This window comes from Lithobates pipiens, unplaced genomic scaffold (assembly GCF_037356315.1).
Source record: "Lithobates pipiens isolate NorthernLeopardFrog02 unplaced genomic scaffold, aLitPip1_a1.2 Scaffold_13, whole genome shotgun sequence".
Lineage (NCBI taxonomy): Eukaryota > Metazoa > Chordata > Amphibia > Anura > Ranidae > Lithobates > Lithobates pipiens.
In genome coordinates, this window is record NW_027507718.1 from 180,089,617 (window position 1) to 180,108,039 (window position 18,423).

The following is an 18,423-nucleotide window of genomic DNA, read 5'->3' on the forward strand; positions in this document are numbered from 1 at the left end:
TTTTTTTTACGTGATAGATAATGTAGATTACCTGGTAAATCATTGTTGTAGGTATCCATCTGAACTCCTAGAACGTACCATTACTTTTTGCAAATGTATAAAGTATATATAAGTACGTCTTGTGCATACACACATTCAAAAAGCTGACCTATTAGGTTGTATGGTAAGCTCCAACGAGTAGGGCCCTCTGATTCCTTCTGTATTAAATTGTATTGTAATAGTTACATAGTTAGTAAGGTTGAATAAAGACACCAGTCCATCCAGTTCAACCTGAGTGAGTGTCTACAATTGTCCCTATCCCTGTACATTGCACACTCACATCGGTCCCGACCCTCAAGGAGCCCACAATCCAAGGTCCCCATTCATATACTAGGGCCAATTTTGGACAGAAGCAAATTAACCTACCTGCATGTCTTTGAACTGTGGGAGGAAACCAGAGTACCCGGAGGAAACCCACACAGGCACAGGGAGAACATGCAAACTCCAGGCAGGTAGTGTTATGGTTGGGATTCGAATGTCTGCCCTCATGTTGTAAAGTACTGCACAAACTGTTGGCACTATATAAATCCTTTATTATAATAATAATAATGTGTTGCTTTTTTTTGTTACTGAAGTCCTGACATGGTGTAAACTTTATTGCACTTCTGTAAATGTGCTCACCCTTTCTAGTTTTGCAATTATCTTTTATATCCGGATAGTTGTAAGCCAGGACACAATTATTTGTACAGTGGGGTGGATTTATTTACCTGTTTTATATTGTTCCTATTTGGATTGGCTCACATGCATTTAAAGCAGTTATATTTTTAAAGTAGAACAGCAGCTAAGCAAGTTAAACATACAGTGGGAATGCAAGTGATTTTGTGCCCTCTATTTGTTTATCAGTTTAATAGCAGCATTTTATTATTTTGATAGATTTTCCTTAAAACAGGTTTTTGGACAAACCGTTACAGTGTCTCTCCAGGCATGTATCAAAATATAAGTTTCCAGGGTATCCTAAATGCAATGTCCGAGCTATACCTAAACTTCAGCTTTAAAAACACTTTTGAAATGTATGTTAACATATTAAAGCTTAGAAATGATCTTAAAGAGGAAGTAAACCCCGATGGGTTTACTTCCTCTTTGTCTCCCTACAAGGTAAAGCATAATGGGGTACTATGCATCGCATAGTAGCCCATTATGTGTCACTTACCTGACACAGGAGCCAGCGATGTCACCGCTGTCCCCTGTAGCTCGGAGCATCCATCTTCTTCCAGGTATCGCTGCTCCGGCCACTCACAGCACCAGAGCAGCAATGACTTTACTCCCGTGCATGCGCACGGGAGCCACCACTAACAGTATATCGCCGTTAGCAGCAGCATGCTGCTAACGGTGATAATGCGCCTGTGCGCCGCTGTCTACGGTGCCTGTCTTTGAGTAAATATCTCCTAAACCGTGTAGGTTTAGGAGATCTTTCTTGGACCTACAGGTAAGCCTTAATCTAGGTTTACCTGTAGGTCAAAGTGGTTTGTAAGGGTTTACAACCACTTTATTCTTTTACTGCTGCCGCCATAAGTACTGCAGCAGGCAGTAGTAGGATATACTAAACAAACTCATGGCCGCAATGGCTCTTGTGAGCATGTTTTTTTGTTTTTACTTTTTTTAGTAGACTGGTCTTCTTTGTACCAAAATCTGGGTGGCTGTAAAGTTACCTTCACTTCTACTTGGTGGTGACTGCCACTTACAGTCTCTTCTTTTATATCGAAACAGAAAATCATAGATTTATTTTATAGTGTGTGTTTATGTACAAACTTCTTCTTCTTTTTTTTTTGTATTCTCTGCATTATAGCGGTAGTAAAGCCCGCTTGTTGAATTTTACCTACCTGTAAGCCTATAATGAGACTTACCTGTAGGTAAAATGATTATCTCCTAAGGCTTGGTTCACACAGGGGCAACCCAACTTACAGCACCACTTTGCACAGCGATCTGGAGGCAACTTCAGCGCGACTTTGCGCAACTTACAACACGACTTAAAGTTGCCTCCAGGACAGCTGACTTTGGCTGTGGCCAATCACAGAATAATCAGCTCTGTGGGTGGGGGGGGGGGGGGGTTGCCTGGGTAAACGTGGGAAGTACCTGTGTAAATTATTTTCTTTTTCCTGTAAAGTTGCTTCAATATAGATGGAGATCCGATTTGGAGACGACTTCCATTGAAATCTATGGGTACAAGTTGCCTAGAAATCCCCTTGAAGTAGTACAGGAACTTTTTCTGAAGGAACAACTTCAGTAGTGTACATTAAGACGGCTCTCATTCACTTCAATGGAATTTCTTATGTCCAGTGACAAGTCGGATCCCAAGTCGCTGTTGTGTGAACCGGCACTAAAGGTGCAGTCACGTTAGAGGCTAGGGTTGCCACCTCACCCCTTTAAAATCAAACGCATATTAATTACACAGGTTCTGTGGCTGATTAAGGTGTTAATTGTTAACTCACTTGGTGCTTTATCTGCATTAAATTGGCCTCAGAACCTGTGTAATTCATATGTCTTTGGGTTTAAGTCTCGATTCACACCTAAACTGGCCACGAATCACACAGCAACGTGGTCCGTCCCTGTTCTCCATTTCGGGGACAAATAAGGGCAGAATCTGTGACTGAATTTGGCCCTGAAATGGAGGCAAAAACACACAGCGTTTCTGTGCAGTGCGCTCTGGAGACATGTGAACTGGCTCCATAGAGAGCCGGTCATATTCTCCTGCTATGCGAATTGGATGCAGCGAAACACGCATCAATTTGCATAGGTGTGAACCCAGCCTAAAGGGATGAGGTGGCAACCCTGTCACTGGAGCATGCGCTCTGAAGGTCCAGCATACCTTTGCCAGAGCTTCATGCTGGAACAAAGGGCTCCCATGCACATGCATGGGAGTGAAGTCATCGGAGCTCCAGCCAATCACACATATGGAGATCGTGAACCTGGAAGAAGAGCCAGAGCAAGATGTCAGCCCTCTCAGTGGTGACCGCACGCTGCTGGAAGGCTTTGTTCCAAGGTAAGTATTCCATAATGTACTAGTATGCAATGCAAACTTGCACATTATGCAATTGCTTTACAGGTACAGTTCCAAGAACAGATGGTGACAAGAGAATGCTGTGCGATCATCCCACAAGATATCGACATAAACATCAGATCATGGGCAGTAATTCTAGCACTATACTCCCTCTGTAACTCTAAAGCATCGTCTATAGCTAGTAAAATGTATGTAGTTTGTTGCCATTGCACAGACGTGCACAATTTTAAAGCTGGTATCTATTTACTCTGTGTAAATTTGACTATATATTGGGGGGGGGGGGGGGGTTAAGATGCAAAAAACTTATATTTTTTACAGAAAAATTCAGTTTGAAAAAAACGGCAAATACAATGTGACATATACAATTGCGACACCCACCAATTTGTTCTCTAGCACCTCTGCTTTAAAAAAATAATTCTGGTTCGGGTTTCTAAAACAAATTCTGCCAAAAAATAGTTTTTTTTTTTTTTTTTTTTGTAAACAAGTGTCAAAAAAAAAAGCCGGAGCTGAAGTGGTTAAATTGCTCATTGAGGACTAAATAACAGATTCTATTGATAGCCCAACTTTTCTGCTACTGATACATTTCCAGCGCTCTCCTGACAATTGTCCGCTAATTGCTAGGAAATCTGACACAAAGAGGCATGGAAAAAAATCTACAGTACATGAGACGAACCTGGGAAACACTTTCATTACTCATCATTTTTCGTAAACGATTAAAATGTTTTGAAAAATATTTCTTGAAGCATGCTGTATTTTAATAAGCTAGTCACAAAATATATCAACATTTGGTGAAAAGTACTATCTACAATGAAGTGCAAAGGACTGGTGTTAACAGTGAATGAGGGGCCCTAGAATTAGGCTCTATTTACACCTAGGCAATTTAAATCACGGGTGGAATTGCTGCAATTCTGCCCGCGATTCCAGAATTGCAGCAAAACGTGGGATGCATTTGCGATGCCATTATTTCTTAATGGCACCCCAAAAGTGGTGCGTTTTTTTGTTTGTTTTTTTGTTTTTTTCATATAGAGGGCCAATAATCCACCTATCTTATTGCATTTTATGAAGTGAAAGGTTCTCTTTAATGAGACATCAGGGGTCTATTAGACCAGATCATGCTTGATGAGCTGCTTCCCTTCCCTCCTGGTGCTGATGAGAAATGACAACACTGAATCTAGACGTGATGTAATACAGGTCGCTTCCAGAATTACTGTATTTATCGGCGTATAACACACACTCCCCCCCCCCCCTGAAAATCGGGAGCAAATCAGGGGTCCGTGTTATACGCCAACAGGGTACCTCACCGAGCTGTCGTCTCCTCTGCACTCGGCTTTGACTCGGCTCCTACGTCACACACACACACAGTTCCATATCCGCCACCGGCATTGGACCAGTGTTCTGCCTATCACAGGAGCTGGTCCAATGCCGATGGTAGAGGCGGGACTGTGTGTGTGTGTGTGTGTGTGTGTGTGTGTGTGTGTGTGTGTGTGTATGTATAACGTGAGAGCTGGGTGGAGATGACGGCTTGGTGATTTTCTTGATTCAGGCTGTTGTTGAGGGAGATGGTGCGGCTGCAAATGATATAGTTTAAATAAAGGCATTTATCATGCTGCATTGGGGACTTTTATGCTTCATTGAGGACATTGACCCTTGATTTACTTCAGTTGTTTATTTATCTTAAAATTAGGGCGTGTTATACGTCGCTAAATACGGTATTTACTGAAGGGGAGAGTCAATAAATGGATGATCCCTGATCTCCCTTTGCTCCACTAGGCAACACCCACCATAGCTGTCCCGGGCCTGTAGGTGGGACAAACATGGCAAGAAGGGGAGCCGGCTTAAAAAGCTGCTATAGCAGTGTTTAAAAGTCTACCACCAGCCACCATTTACAAACAGTCCTGGGACTCAAGAGGTGTGTTATATGCACAAGCGCTAATTTTAAAAGATTTCACTATAAATGTGTCTGTTCCTTTAACCTAAGACTTAAAGTAGAACGATAGGCAAAACTTTTTTTCTAATTTGGGATAGAGTAAGGAGGTGTTATAACCCCTGTCATATTTTTTTTGTGATTGCCATCTGTGTCCCATTGCAGAGATTTCCCTTCACTTCCTGTCCTAACGCCAAACAGGAAAGGATTGGAAATCCCTGCAAATTAATGAAATTCCTTAGGCACCCCCGGGTCACCAGAACTAGTGTCCCCATTGGAAGGTTTCTCCTCTTATTTCACCCTGAGGCAGTTTTCGGGCGGTTTAGCACTAGACATAGGCCGCGTACACACGGGCGGACTATCCGTCCAACTAAGTCCGTCAGACAATCCGACAGACAGTCCGTCCTACTTTTGAATGAACGGACTTGACCACACACAACGAACAGACAGTCCGCTGAAAGCTTGCGCGATGACGTGTACAGCACGTACGACGGGACTAGAAATTCGACGTCCAATACACTGCAATGCAACCTTCGGCCGTGTAAATCCTTTCTGAGCATGCGCCATACTTAGTCCGTCGAACTAGCCTACTCACGAGCGGACTGTCCGCTGAAACCAAGTTTGGACGGACAATATTACGGAAATTCCGAAAGACTTAGTCCGCCAGACTGTCCGCTGAAAAAGTCAGCTGAAGCCCACACACGAGCGGATTGTCCGCTGAAACACGTTTCAGCGGACCAAGTTCGTCAGACAGTCCGCCCGTGTGTACGCAGCCATAGCCTCTGGAAAGTGCCTGAAAACTGCCTCCCATTCATTTGCATGAGTGCTTTCATACTGGGGTGGTGCGCTTTCTGGACATTAGAAAAAGCAGCATCTTTAGGGGGGGTTTGGAGTGCTGTAAAAAGCGCTCCAAAAACGCCCCCTGCCCATTGATTTGAATGGGCAGCCCTTCGAAAGCGCCTTAAAAGCACTTTGAAGGTGCAGTAAAGCGGGTGTTTTTTGGATTATTTATTTTTTAAGGTCATGTTGTCACGTGACCTTTAAAAAGATCCACCCCGCTAGCACCCAAAAAGTGGCACTAAAGCACCTCAAAAACGACTGGCGCTTTAGCGCTGTTTTAGGGGCGCTTCAGTGTGAAAGGGGTCTAAGTTTTCTGGGGACGACCCAAAATTTGGGATTTTATTTTACTTTCATAGATAATGGTAAACAGGACAAAGACAGACAGAGGGTGAATCTCCTTAATGGGGGCACAGACAGCAATAAACACTGACAGGTGTTCTAATCTCTCTCCACGCTATTCAAAACGTAAAAAAAAGTTTTCCCTTTAGTTATACTTTACTTTTTTTTTTTTTTTTGTCAGTTTTAGAGCCCTGTCAAACTGTCCACGCCCAGGCGTCGGTGGTAAAGCGCCGCAACATTTTTGTGGTGCTTTTCAGGCGCTAGAGGGGTGCTTTTAACCCCCACTAGCGGCCCAATAAAGGTTTAAAAGCGCCACTTTTGGGCAGGGGAGCTTTAGGAGGGCCTCAAAGAAGCTGCTTGCAGGACTTTTTTTGACGTCCTGCCAGCGAAGTGCCCCAGTGTGAAAGCACTCGAGCTTTCACACTGGGATTGCAGATGAGGCTTTTTACAGGCGATATTTTTAGAGCTATAACACCCCCAGTGTGAAAAGGGTCAAAAGCTATCAGCTGATTACAGCACTACAGTGAGCATCGGTTCTGACCAATTCCTAAAGGTGCATGAGGGTGGCAGTAATTTCTATCTGTGCTGAAAAATGAGACTATCTTCTGCTTTAACTGCTGGAAGATTCTACCACCAGGAATTAACGTTGCAGGAAAACACACCTTACATCTCATATCTGACCTCCGGATTTTAGCACTGAAACGCTAATGATCCTCAACACAAAAAAATTGTCCCGTAGCATGGTCCACATTACAACATACTCTCTACAGTCTATTCACATCTCTACTACACATTTTTTAACCTTTCCAGTGTTCATTACATACTGCCCCCTTCCCTTTCCACCATCCAAGTCCACAATTTCAGTTTAGCCTTCACCTTCTTCTCCCTGCTGTCCACAGTTGGCTGCCTCTTTTCTTCAGTCAGCATCACTCTTTTCTCCTCCCACAGCCAGTTCAAGTATGATAGCACTACAGTGAGCATCAGTTCTGACCAATTCCTAAAGGTGCAAAGATATTTCGCCAGCTAAATGTAGTGTAATTGAGCCATAATGCATTCCACTATCTGTCCCACATAAGGCCCAATTTGCACTAGCGATCTTGTCATCGATGAAAAGTACAGCGTCAGGATTGCTAAAAACTGCTGAGAAAATACCTTTCTATGTGTTGCTCCCTCACTGGCTGGATGAGTTATGCCCTGTACACACGGTCGGACATTCCGACCACAAAATCTGTGGGAATCCGTCGGAGTTTCCGACCGTGTGTGCAAGGCATAAGACGCCGCTCCCTCTGTGATTAAAAAAAAAAAACCCACAGAATTGTGAGAATGTAAGTTGCCAGTGAGGGAGGGATGTCTTGCTTATCCATCTATCAAAGGAGTGACGCATGGAAATGGGTATCACTTCTATCCTTTTTACTCCTGTATTGTGATTTGGTCACTGACAAGTTCTTGTCATGATTCTTAAAGGAGAAGTCCAGCCTGAGCTTTTTAGTCTAGGCTTCTCCTGGGGGTCACATTAGTGGAATTCGTTCTGCACTCCTCTGATCCATTTTCAGCAGAGAGCGGTCTGAAGTCCACTCTCCACTGACGTCACTGGAATCAGTCCAGTGAAGGAAGTCCTGGGTCCGCCAGCTGCACAGCGTCATCCTGACTTAGGAAGCCGGGGTCTGCCAGCTGCCTGGACAGATGACGGTCTCAGCAGGAGCCTGAGACGGCCACTGCCTGCCCCTCCACAGCTCAGTGCTCCAATGAGTGTGGAGGAGCAGATCAGTCAGCATCTCTCCACTCGGGAAGGTGAGAACCGAGCCATTGGCGGTGTTCGGTGGCTCGGTTCTCAGTGAAGAGGCGGCGGGGGACAGATCCAGCATTGGTCTGATGCTGCATCCACCTAGGTAAGTATGCATACCCCATAAAAAAAATACTTCTTTTTTTTTTTTTTTTTTTAAGCTGTGTTTAACATTCATTGACTGTCTTCAGCCATCTGAATGCAGGAGTACCACCGACTCCTTTTGACTACACACAGGAGGGTTATTTGCTGCTTGGCCTCTTGTCACTCTTCATGCAAACTCCATCTCGTGCTCCCTTACAGAGGCCTAATCTCCACAGTAGTTTATTTAGCATAATTTGCAGACAAAATATAATCAATAAATTCAGATTGTAAATACAGACTTCATCAGGAGCTCCTATACATACATTTTATAATGGAAAATTTGTTTTCAAATACTTGCCATCATTTCTTATCATACATCATGGGACACAGAGCCATAGTAGTTACTATGTGGGTTATAGGCCACCTTCAGGTGATGGACACTGGCACGCCCTAAGACAAAAAGTGCACTCCCTATATAATCCCTTCCACTACTGGGAGTACCTCAGTTTTATCGCTAGTGTCTAAGGTGTTGGTAACAAGTGAAGATGTGCTGTGCTCAGCTCCACTGGAGCAATCCTTGCTGGGGCTAGCCATGCAACCGGATCCATTCAAAGTGTCTTTTTGGTCGAATTGAATGGTACCCAGACCTCATATCCGAAGAAACAAGGTATTGCCTGTAACGCTTCTCTTTTTAGAGAGCTGGACCCCGGCATCCAGTACTTTTTGGTATTAAGGCCATAGTTTTTATTGGTGGTGGTGCAGTTACAGGTCCAGGATTGTGGGTTTCCTCGAGGATCCCCAGCTCCTGAAGGTATAACAGAACCCACTATGAAGGGTGAAGATTGGGTCTGTTAGTTTACCAGAAAAAACCTTGTGGCGGGAAAGGTAAGTGGAGTTTTCTAAGAAATGTTTAACGTTTTCTTACGATTGTCTCCTTTAAATTTAGTAAGTGTTATGTCATGCCTATGTGTCACCACTGGGGGCTGTATTGAGCAATTACCGTCTCATGCTTCTCAGAAAGCCCACATTGTATCTAGGAAGCAGCAGTTTCTTCTTCCGGCAACTCTAGGGGAGTTCCCTCTCCCCACCAGACGCCCCCCTGTGCTTTTTTTTTTTTTTTTTTTCCCTTGGGGAAAGCAGGCCACAAGAAATAAAAAAAAAAATAAAGACTTCTACAGTCACACGGAAGCCTAGAACCATTTAAAAAAAGATGGCGTCCCCCCCTGAGAGTAATATGTCTGGTCAGAGTGAGCCATCGGGAGGGGCAAGTGTTGCAGCTGCTCTTAACACTGCAGCCCCTGTGTATATTACTAAGGAGTTTTTCTTTTTCTTCAACCATTTTAAGCTTGGAGCAAAAAATTGATGCTCCCTGATCGGTATTTTTTCAATGACCACTTGCTTTACACTCTCTGGTTTGTAACTTTATTCAGGGGGTAACGTGGATTTATCCCCAGTTAGGTCACCCCTGAACCCTTGGGACTTAAATTTAATCATGTCGCTTTACAATAACAGCCTTTTGAGCCTATTGGAGATATTCCCTTAGTCCTCTTGAAGAGGAAAATTATTTTCTTGTTTGACATATATTCTGCAAGAAGAGTATCAGAGTTGGCTGCTCTTTCTTGTAAAGAGCCATATTTGATTATTCATGAGGATAAGGTTGTATTTGGGCCTCATCCTAATTTACTACTGAAAGTAGTGTCCGGTTTTCATTTAAACCAGGATATTGTTCTGCCTTCATTTTTTACAGAACCTCGTTCTGTGGAATAAGTCACTACATTCTCTTCATGTGGTGAGAGCGGTCAAGGTCTATTTGAAAGTGACCACTCAGATTCGTAAAACAGATGTTTTGTTTGTATTGCCAGACGGTCCTAAAAGAACTCTTTCTAAATGGATTTGTCAAGTAATTGTTCAAGCTTGTGGTTTAAAAAAGAAAATTGCTCCTTTTCATATTAAAGCGCACTCCACCAGGGCTGTTAGTGGTTCTTGGGCAGTGCATCAGCAAGGCTCCATGGCTCAGATCTTCAAGGCCACAACTTAACCTTCAGTCCATATATTTACCATTGAAAACAGAGGGATGGAGATACGTTTGCCATCCATCCAGTGCATCGGATCAGATGAAAACCGATATGCTGTCCTTTTCATCTGATCTTCTCATAGAGAACAGCATGGTTCTGACAGTTCCGTCCCTGCACAGTGAGCAGACACATACCTGACCTCTGCTCAGCGGGGATCAACGGGTGCGATCCCCCGCTAAGCTAGCGGAGTCCGCTAAGCGGATCCTCCATGTGAAAAGGTCCTTAATGCAGATCTATAATGTTCTATCATTAGCCAAGCAAAAGAACACCAGGGAGGAAACTATTCTGGCATGAAGGAGAGCCAGAAAAGGAAACTTTGAATATAGTAAGTAAGTATTAGAAAACCGTTTTCCATATTCCTGGCTCAAATCATGTCAGCATACCATAGGTAACCATAGAAAAGTACACCAGAAATACTGCAGGTAAAAAATAAAAGGTTTATTTAAACATTTGTACGTATATATGCCAATGAAAAAAAGGTTTATTTCTTAGGCCAAGCGGCTGTAGTAATGGGGAAGCCAAAGGATCTTGAAAGGTGTGCGCTACATCAACCTTATAATGTTGAATAAAGATATCGAGGGAGCTCCAGCTGGATGCTTTACATACAACTTACATTGAAACCTTCACATAGGCCATCCAAGATGTAGAGTAAGCTCTGACTTCCTCTGGAGGGGGAAAGCCTGCAGATATGTAGGCAGACTTGAATAGCCCTTACCAACCACAATAAAATTCTTCTAGAATAAAGCCGCCACCTTTTTTTGGGACCTCTTGGAACTGTAAAAAAAATTCTCCAATAAGCAAAACTCAGTATGTGCCGATCTTGTGAACCAGGTCTAACTTCTCAAATAAGGCATCTTCTTGTAGCTTTGGATCACAAAGTCTGGTCGAATAGATTCCCAAGCAAGTCTGCTGGAACAGATGTTTAGAGCATTTATTTATTATAGATATTTTTATAGCACTGATAATAAACATATTGTACATCACATTATGCTATTAATCTACTAATCTTGCAAGCTGCAGCTTGGCATTGCATAATATTGCTGAGCATGTGATCCATTAGGACCCTCAGATCTTTTTCTATCCTTAATTTCTTCAGATGTTTTCCCCCTAGCAAGTAATTTTGCATTTGTATTTTTAGCCCCCAAGTGCATTGCTTTAAAAAAAAATTATTTTTATTTTTTTATATTAAAGCTCATTTGCCATGAAGTTGCTCACCCTCCTTTTAATTTAGAGTTTTTCTTGTAATGTTGCTGTATCCAGTTGTGAAGTCATCACCCTGCTTAGCTTTGTATTGTCAGCCAATACTGAGATTGAACTATTCCAACTTAAATATAATTTATGAACAAGTAAAACCAAATCGGTACCCCACTTACAACTTTAGACCATTCTGAAGATATCCTATTTATCACCACCCTTTGGACGTGCTTCTGTAACCAGTTTTCTATCCAAGTGCATACACTATTGTCAATGCCAGCAGGTGTTTATGGAGAACTGTGTTGAGTGCTTTGGATAAATCAAGATGTCCACGTCCACAGGCCTTCCTCTATCCAGATTACAGTTCACTTCCTCATAGAACCTTAAAAGTTTGGTCTGTCAAGAACAATCTTTCATAAAGCCATTCTGGTTACTACTAATATTCTTTTCATCAGTAAATGTTTGCGTATGGTTCCTCCTCATCCCTTCCAATAGTTTACATACTATTGATGTTAGGCTGTAGTTTTCAGGTATATATCTTTGCTCTTTTTGAATATTGGTACCACTTAGGTTTTTGCCAATTAGCTGGTATCATTCCAGTCAATAAGCTGTCCCTAAAGATTAGGAATAAACCTTTGGCTATAACATGGGTAAGTGCTTTAAGGAATCTTGGGTGTAATCCATCTTGTCGTGGTGATGTATACAAGTATTTTTTGAACATTGGTTTCTTTTAGCCACAAGGGTACATTCTGTGTTGTGTTACTAACAACACAGTCCTGTTTAATATACACCTCCTTTTCCTTTGTAAAGTTTGAGGTGAAGGATGTACAGTTAAATTGGTAAAGAACTTAAAATTTTAATAAGGGATAAGATTAACTTATTTATTGTGGTATTCTAGGGTTTAGTGATACTATGTCAGTAAAGGTGGTGTCCCCCATTAGGTTTTAGCGGTCTATAGCCCAGAAGCCTACGCAGTATTAATGTTATATGCTGTTGACGAGGCAAGCCATCGCTGTCTATGTAATCCAGTTCTGTAGTGGACACACACACACACACATTCATCATTTTACAAACAGTTGATTGGAGCTGAGTTTCAACATTGAGTATAGGTATCTGTAAAACGTGTTCTTGAGACTGACAAAGAACATTCAAGGACAATATGCACATTTGCCAGAACATCTATTCTGGAGTGGAGTTCACCTTTTAGTGATCAGTGGAAGCTTAATGTTTTGCCAAGTCGTATACATTTTTCCTCATACAGGCTTTACTTTATTTGTTATTAGTGTATCTTTAGATTTCTTGCAAGAACTGTAATTAACTTGTTGTGACTTTCTTGATGTTTTAGGATGATTGACAGTGGCATGAAATGCACTTTTTCTGCTCCTGGTCATAGCACAGCTCTCCTTCAGGGACTAAGTGCACTGCGTGATCAAGGTCAGCTACTTGATGTCATTCTTACTATAAACAATGATGTTTTCCAAGTCCACAAAGTGGTCTTAGCTGCTTGCAGCGACTATTTTAGGTAGGTGTGTTTGTGTGCTTTCCATTCCCTGTTTTATCCCTATATGTCAGTGTTGACAGTTTTACCATATAAAGGACACATAGTATATGTGACACTGGATAAACATTGCGCATATTCTGACATTGTGTAAAACATTTCCCATTAATACAACATAAACTGTGTCCTTAAAGTGATAGTAAAGTCAATTAATTCTTTAATCAGACCCTAATGATGCTCCTCTGAGCTTTCTTTTGAAATTGTTCCTTGGCCAAGCTGCCACGTTCTCACTATATTTGTGCCACCAGCACCTATGGAGTGTTGCAGAAGTCTCTTCTATGTGCGCACTCCTGCTTGGAACTACACCAGTATGTACAGTCATTCAGAGTGCCACACACACGAGAAGGCTATGACCACAAAAGTCTTGCTTCTCCTCCGCCTCTACAGAGGTGATTAACAGCAGCTTCTACTGCCTGTGTGTGCAGCACTCTGAATGGCAGCCCGTAAGTTGTAGTTCAAAGTTTGTATTTCCAAACATGAGCATGCACATAGAGGAGATTCCTGCTGAACTTCATAAGGTGTGCATGACAGCATGGCCAGGGGACAGTTTCAAAAATAAATTCAGAGGGGGAAATTTTATAAAACAGCAAATGCATGTAATGTATGTTATTGGTATCTGATTTATGAAAACATTTTCTTTAATAGCAATTTAAAGCCAACCTGAGCTTTCTCCCTATAGAGCAACAAGTTAGTTTACTATATAGTGAGGGGAAAAAAAGTATTTGACCCCCTGCTGATTTTGTACATTTTCTCACTGACAAAGAAATGATCAGTCTATAATTTTAATGGTAGGTTTATTTTAACAGTGAGAGACAGAACAATAAAAATATCCAGAAAAACGAATTAAAAAAAACTCGTTATTAATATTATACGCGATTTATATAGCGCCAACAGTTTACGCAGCGCTTTACAATGTATGGGGGGGGGGCAACACAATTACAGTACAATTCAATACAAAAGGTACAGGAGGGCCCTGTTCGTAGAGCTTACATTCTAAAGGGAGGGGGTGGTGGTACAAAAGGTAATAGCTGCAGAGAATGATTTGATGGGGGAGGCTCGGGGAGAGTTGTTAGGTGGGTGTGGGATAGGCTTCCCTGAATAAATTAGTTTTCAGGGATCTCCTAAAGGTGGACAGACTGGGGCAGGGAGTTCCAGAGGATGGGAGAGGCTCTGGAGAAGTCTTGAAGGCGAGCATAGGAGGAGGTAACAAGGGAGCTAGAAAGCAGGAGGTCCTGGGAGGAGCGGGGGGGATGATTTGGGTGATATATGCAGATGAGGTTGGTGATGTAAATGGGGGTGATGTTGTGGATGGCTTTGTATGTTATGGTTAGCATTTTGAATTTTACACAGTGGGGTAGGGGAAGCCAGTGAAGGGATTTGCAGAGTGGGGCGGCAGTCACAGATCGATTAGTGAGGTGTATTATTCTAGCAGCAGCATTCATAATAGACTGAAGAGGGGATAGCCTGCTTAAGGGTAGGCCATTAAAGAGGAAGTAAACCCTGATGGGTTTACTTCCTCTTTGTCTCCCTTCAAAGGTAAAGCATAATGGGCTACTATGCATCTCATGGTAGCCCATTATGTGTCACTTACCTGACACAGGAGTCAGCGATGTCACCGCTGTCCCCTGTAGTCCAGAGCGTCCATCTTCTTCTGGGTATCGCTGCTCCGGCCAATTACAGCGCCGGAGCAGCGATGACGTCACTCCCGCACATGCGCACGGGAGCCGCCACTAACAGCATATCGCTGTTAGCAGCGGCATGCTGCTAACGGCGATAGTGCGCCTGCGTGCCGCTGTCTACGGTGCGCCATAGACAGCTGTGACTGTATTTTTTAGTAAATATATCCTAAACCGTGTAGGTTTAGGAGATATTTCTTGGACCTACAGGTAAACCTTAATCTAGGCTTACCTGTAGGTCAAAGTGGTTTGTAAGGGTTTACAACCACTTTAAGGAGAGAGTTGCAGTAGTCAAGGCGGGAAATAATCAAGGAGTGAACGAGTTGCTTTGTGGTGACATTAGTTGGGGGTAGGGTCGAATTCTGGAGATATTGCGGAGGTGAAGGCTGCTGGATTTAGCCAGTGATTGCATATGGGGGGCTGAAGGAGAGGTCGGAGTCAAGGATTAGGGAGTTGAGGATAGAGTGGGAATGTGGTCGCAGTAATTGTGAGGGGACAGGGAACAGGTAGTGAGGTGGGCCATGGAGAGGAGTTTATTAACTTCATCTGTAGTAACTGGGTAAAAAGAGGAGAGTATTGAGTGTGGTGTTGGACCTGTTGTGTTGGGCAGGGGAGGAAGTTGAATGCTGGACATCTCCTTGCGAATTGCCAATTTTGCTATTGAATCTGTTTAGCGGTAAGCTAGTTGGTGGGTGAGGGCAGTGGGGGGTGAAGTAAGGAATTAAGGGTAGAAAAGAGTTGACGAGGTTTGGATGAGAGGGTTTTGATGAGAGTGTTGTAATAGGTTTGTTTAGCAGTGTGGAGGCAGGAGTTGTATTTGAGAAGGGCAGCTTTGTAGAGGGTAAAGTCTTGCAGGGACTTAGATTTACGCCCTGCTCGAGAGTTGGCAGCATGGGATGTAGGAGACAAGGAGAGAGTGAAACGGATAAGGTTGTGATCAGGGAGAGGAAAGGGTATGTTAGAGAGATTGCAGGATGTGCAGCGATGGGAGAATACGAGGTCGAGAGTGTTACCGTTGGAGTGAGTGAATGGTTTGTGTCCATTGTGTTAGGGTATAAAAGCGGAGGTTAGGTTGAGTAGTTTAGAAGTGGTAGCAGTATTAACATTGATTGCAATGTTAAAGTCACCTAGGATGATGGCAGGCACTTCAGATGAGAGAAAATTGGATAGCCATGCAGAGAAATCATCCAGGAAAGCGTGGCACTGGTCCAGGAGGTCGATAAATAACTGTGACCCTCAGATAAACTGGAGAGAAAAGACGAATGCAGTGCATTTCGAAAGAGCAGAGGGAAAAAGAGGGAGGTGTGGGAAGTACCTGGAAGGTGCATTGTGGGGAGAGAAGTCCGACACCAACTCTTTTTTTTGGTCCACTGGGTCTGGAGGAGTGAGTCCAAAGGAGGCCACTGTGGGACAGGGTAGCTGGAGAGGTAGTGTTGAATTCCTGGAGCCAGGTTTTGGTTATAGCAAATAGTTTAAGGGATTTGGAGAGGCAAATGTCATTGACAGAGGCTAGTTTGTTGAAGACTGACCGGGCATTCCAGAGGGCACATGAAAGAAGGGGTTGGACTTGTGGAATCGGGAATTGGGATGAAAAGGTGGGAGTTACGACTGTTGGAGGAGGTAGACAACCAATTTTGTGGGTGGGAATTGGGTGTGGGAGGGTTTAGTGCAATGTCCCCAGACATTAGGAGTAGTAGGAGGGTGAGGGTAGTAAAGCGGGAGTGGGATTTATAGGAGGGCAGATGCTGTGGTGGAATGGATGTGGTGATACTGTGTGGGCTTAGAATTAGCAGGAGGTGGTAAGTGGAGTGAAATTGAGTGGGCAGAAGAGAGGGAGATATGTACAGATTGGGGACTAGAGAGGGGGGATAAAGAAATGAGTTTGAGGAGAGAGGACGTTATAACAAAGATTAGTGTGAGCATGTTGGAAGGTGGGGAGAGGGGAATAGAAGGAAGGCTGAGGTAAGTTAGAGTATTAAGAGGAACTTCCTGCCAAATAGCAGTGGAACAATAATGTCTGTACTTACTTTTTTGTAGCAGTGCCCTAGTCAAAGTGCCCATGTACAAGTGCCAAACACTTGTTACCAACGTGACACTTTGTGCAGGAGTGACCAGCCTAAACCCTCGCCAGCCGTCCCAAGAAATTCACTACATTTATTTGCATTTTAACCACTTTCCGACCAGCCGCCGTCATTATACTGCAGCAGGTCGGCTCGTTCCTGCAAATCACCATAGGTGTACATCGGCTTTAAGAGCTATAGCAGGTGCGCTCGCCCACTGCACGTTGGGGGGGGGGGGGGGAGCCGATGCACGTGTCTGGCAGCCACGATGTCCACCAGCCACCCTCGTGCCACAGATATGTTACTGGTCCCAAAAAAGTGTCCGATCTGTTCACTGCAATGTCGCAGTCCCGCTAAAAATCACTGATCATCGCCATTACTAGTAAAAAAGAAAATTTATAAAAAATACCATAAATCTTTCCCCTATTTTGTTGACTCTATAACTTTTGCGCAAGCCAATCAATATACGCTTATTGCTAAATTATTTATTTTTTACCAAAAATATGTAGAATACATATTGGCCTAAACTGATGGGGGTTTTTTTTTTTGATATTTATTATAGCAAAAAAGTAACAAATATAGTTTATTAAATTTTTTTTACTTTTCTTGTTTATAGCACAAAACATAAACGCAGAAATGATCAAATACCACCAGAAGAAAGCTCTATTTGTGGGGGGGAAAAAAAGGATATCAGTTTTGTTTGGGTACAACTTCGCACGACTGTGCAATTGTCAGTTAAAGCGACGTAGTGGCGTATTTCAAAAAATGGCCTGGTCATTAAGGGGAAAAATCTTCTGGTCCTTAAGTGGTTAATGAGTGAAATAAGTATTTGACCCCTTTGCAAAACATGACTTAGTACTTGGTGGCAAAACCCCTGTTTGGCGATCAGAGGTTAGAAGTTTCTTGTAGTTGGTCGCGAGGTTTGCACACACATCGGGAGGGATTTTGTCTCACTCCTGTTTGCAGATCCTCTCCAAACATTAAGGTTTCGCGGCTGACATTTGGTAACTTGAAACTTCAGCTCCCTCCACATATTTTCTATGGCATTAAGGTCTGGGGACTGGCTAGTCCACTCCAGGACTTTAATATGCTTCTTCTTGAGCCACTCCATTTATTGCCTTGGAGGGTGTGTTTTAGGTCATTGTTATACTGGAATACCCATCCACGGCCCATTTTTATTGCCCTGGCTGAGGGAAGGAGGTGCTCATCCAAGATTTGATGGTACATGGCCCCCTCCATTGTCCCTTTTTTTTAATGCCGTAATGTTGTCTTGTCCCCTCCTCCTCCAAGCACAGCAAGTTAAGTTGATGACAAAAAGCTCAAATTTGGTCTCATCTGACCACAACACTTTCACCCAGTTCTCCTCTGAATCATTCAGATGTTCATTAGCAAACTTCAGACGGGCCTGTACATGTGCTTTCTTGAGCAGGGAGACCTTGCGGGCGCTGCAGGATTTCAGTCCTTCGTGGCATAGTGTTGTCAATTTTGTTTTCTTGGGAACTGTGGTCCCAGTTGCCTTGAGATCATTGACCAGATTCTCCCGTGTAGTTTTTGGGCTGATTCCTCACCATTCTCATGATCATAGAAACCCCATGAGGTGAGATCTTGCATGGAGCCCCAGGCCGAGGGAGATTGACAGTTATTTTGTGTCTCTCTTCCATTTGCAAATAATCGCACTGGCTGGTGTCACCCTCTCACTAAGCTGCTTGGTGATGATCTTGTAGCCCATTCCAGCCTTGTGTAGGTCTACAATCTTGTCCCTAACATTCTTGGACAGCTCTTTGGTCTTAGCCATGGTGGGGAGATTGGACTCTGATGTGCTTCTGTGGAAAGGGGTCTTTTATACAGGTAAC

At 43.3% G+C, this 18,423-nt stretch overlaps 1 protein-coding gene across 2 annotated transcripts in view; it reads left to right on the plus strand.

Moving 5' to 3' along the window:
* Positions 1 to 18,423, plus strand: part of KLHL26 (kelch like family member 26) — a 51,200-nt gene that overhangs the window by 9,499 nt on the left and 23,278 nt on the right. The window contains exon 2 of one of the 2 annotated variants that reach the window (XM_077475936.1): positions 12,622 to 12,798. The exons of the other annotated variant lie outside the window; for it this stretch is intronic. Coding sequence (XP_077332062.1) covers positions 12,622 to 12,798 — 177 coding nt within the window. The remainder of the gene's footprint in view (positions 1 to 12,621; positions 12,799 to 18,423) is intronic. 2 annotated transcript variants of the gene reach the window in all.